Source organism: Triticum aestivum, chromosome 7B, assembly GCF_018294505.1.
Source record: "Triticum aestivum cultivar Chinese Spring chromosome 7B, IWGSC CS RefSeq v2.1, whole genome shotgun sequence".
NCBI classification, from domain to species: domain Eukaryota; kingdom Viridiplantae; phylum Streptophyta; class Magnoliopsida; order Poales; family Poaceae; genus Triticum; species Triticum aestivum.
Window position 1 is genome coordinate 164,329,945 of NC_057813.1, and position 1,996 is coordinate 164,331,940.

Genomic DNA, 1,996 nt, shown 5'->3' on the forward strand with positions numbered 1-1,996 from the left:
AAAACCGTCTTACATTGGTGAACAGAGGTAGTAGTTTTTTGAATCTTAGATCCAAAGAATTTCACCTGTAATGGTTTTCATGTTTGGATAAAGTTACATTATTTAATCCTGATTGTTTATTATTAAATTCGTATTACCAAAATAGCCATTTTCATGGCTACCGGCTGGGCTTGGCATTTTGTTTTCGGGCTTTGCAAGGCCTGCCCTGAAACCCGGCCTGCCCGGTCATTGACCTGGTCTAGCGCTGAATATGTTCCTCATCGATAGCCACAGTCTCGGCTCCAAACTCCACCGCCTACGGCCACGGTACACACTGACACTATTGCTTTTGCTTGTGCGGCGTCGCGCCGCGCTGGCCAGAAATACCACGCGAGAGACTAGAAGGCGGAGGCTCAAGAGATCAAGAAGCTGGCGGCGAGCAACGGGTGGGAGCGCGCCGATGGGAGCGCCATGGCCGGGATGGACCCTGGCGCCGGCGAGCCTCGGGGCGCGTCGCACTACCTCGACCTCCTCCTCGCGCAGCAGCAGCAGTCGACGCCGTTCTCCCCCATCGCGCATGTCAAGGCGGAGCACCACTCCATGGCGTCGCCGGTCAGGAGCCCCGCCTCCGGCGCCGGTGCCGAGCAACACGGGGGCGGCGGCGACCAGCAGCAGCCCTCCTCATCGGCCATGGTGCTGGCGGATGGCGGCGGGGGGTCCGCGCGGCCGATGCGGCGCCCGCGAGGGAGGCCGCCGGGGTCCAAGAACAAGCCCAAGCCGCCCATCATCGTGATCCTGGACAGCCCCAACGTGTTCCACTCCCACATCCTCGAGGTCGCCGACGGCGCCGACGTCGTCGAGTGCCTCGCCGAGTACGCGCGCCGCCGCAGGCGCGGCGTCTGCGTGCTCAGCGGCGCCGGGGTCGTCACCAACGTCTCGCTTCGTCAGCCCCGCGCGTCGTCGTCGTCGCCTGGCGGCCTCGTTGCCACCCTGCATGGGCAGTTCGAGATCCTGTCGCTTACGGGCACGGTGCTGCCGCCGGCGGCACCCCCGGCTGCCAGCAGCCTCGCCGTGTACCTCGCCGGCTGGCAGGGGCAGGTCGTCGGCGGCAGCGTGGTCGGCCAGCTCGTCGCCGCGGGGCCCGTGTTCCTCATGGCCGCGTCGTTTGCCAATGCCGTCTACGAGCGTCTGCCGCTGGAGGTGGAGGCAGAGGAGGCCGGCACGGCCACCGCAGCCAGAGAGGCGCAGGGAGAAGGCGCAGCAGGGCAGCCCCCCGGCGCTGTACCGCAGCAGCCTGCGGCGTCGCAGTCGTCGGAGGTGACCGGAGGCGAGGCCGGCGGGCATGGCATGCCGTTGTGCAATCTTGAAGGGAATGTTGGGAGCTACCAGTTGCCCGGACCCGGAGACAACTTGGGGACCTGGAGCGGCGTCAGGCCATGATTGCTTGGACTGTCTTCCAGCAAGGTCGCATCAGAATTACTAGGAGATTTGAAGGAACTGCGGTCGATCACTGTGGGAAAGCATTTTGTCTACGGTACGTGTTGCAAGCTTTGCACTTGAGACGATTTGTGGAGTATGCAATGCATGTAAAATTATGGGTCAACGCATTTTGTGGACTAAGTTTTAGACTTTTTAGTACTCATGTCGGAAAAATCTCATACTACATCGCCTAGTGTATCAGTGTCGCAAGAATTTTTTTTGGAACAAGAACCCGGAAGAATGAAAGGTTAAGTTGATGTCCCGGGTTCATCCTGTAATATTTTTTATCTCGAATCCGTGGCCTTTTTACAGCAACTTTTCTATGCAATGATGCTTGTTACTCTTTTAATTTTCAGTTCGACCTTCTACTGATACACCCCCCACAACAATTTAACAAAATGAAAGCATGGTTAAAACTCGAAACGACCTTTAGGTGTCACGCAACGCAAGGTGTATTCCGGTCTTTGTGTTTCCGCTGCATGTGTCACTTGGTCGTGAGCAATTCCCTGCTTCTGTTCAGTTTTGCTACTGTCGACTC

The 1,996-nt window shown here is 58.4% G+C and overlaps 1 protein-coding gene across 1 annotated transcript; it reads left to right on the top strand.

The window, feature by feature from the left end:
• The first annotated feature begins 258 nt into the window (after positions 1-258).
• LOC123157373 (AT-hook motif nuclear-localized protein 25) lies at positions 259-1,752 on the top strand. The gene has a single exon (XM_044575638.1). The coding sequence runs from the start codon at positions 451-453 to the stop codon at positions 1,417-1,419; it is 969 nt and encodes a 322-aa protein (XP_044431573.1). The 5' UTR covers positions 259-450; the 3' UTR covers positions 1,420-1,752.
• The last annotated feature ends 244 nt before the right edge of the window (positions 1,753-1,996 follow it).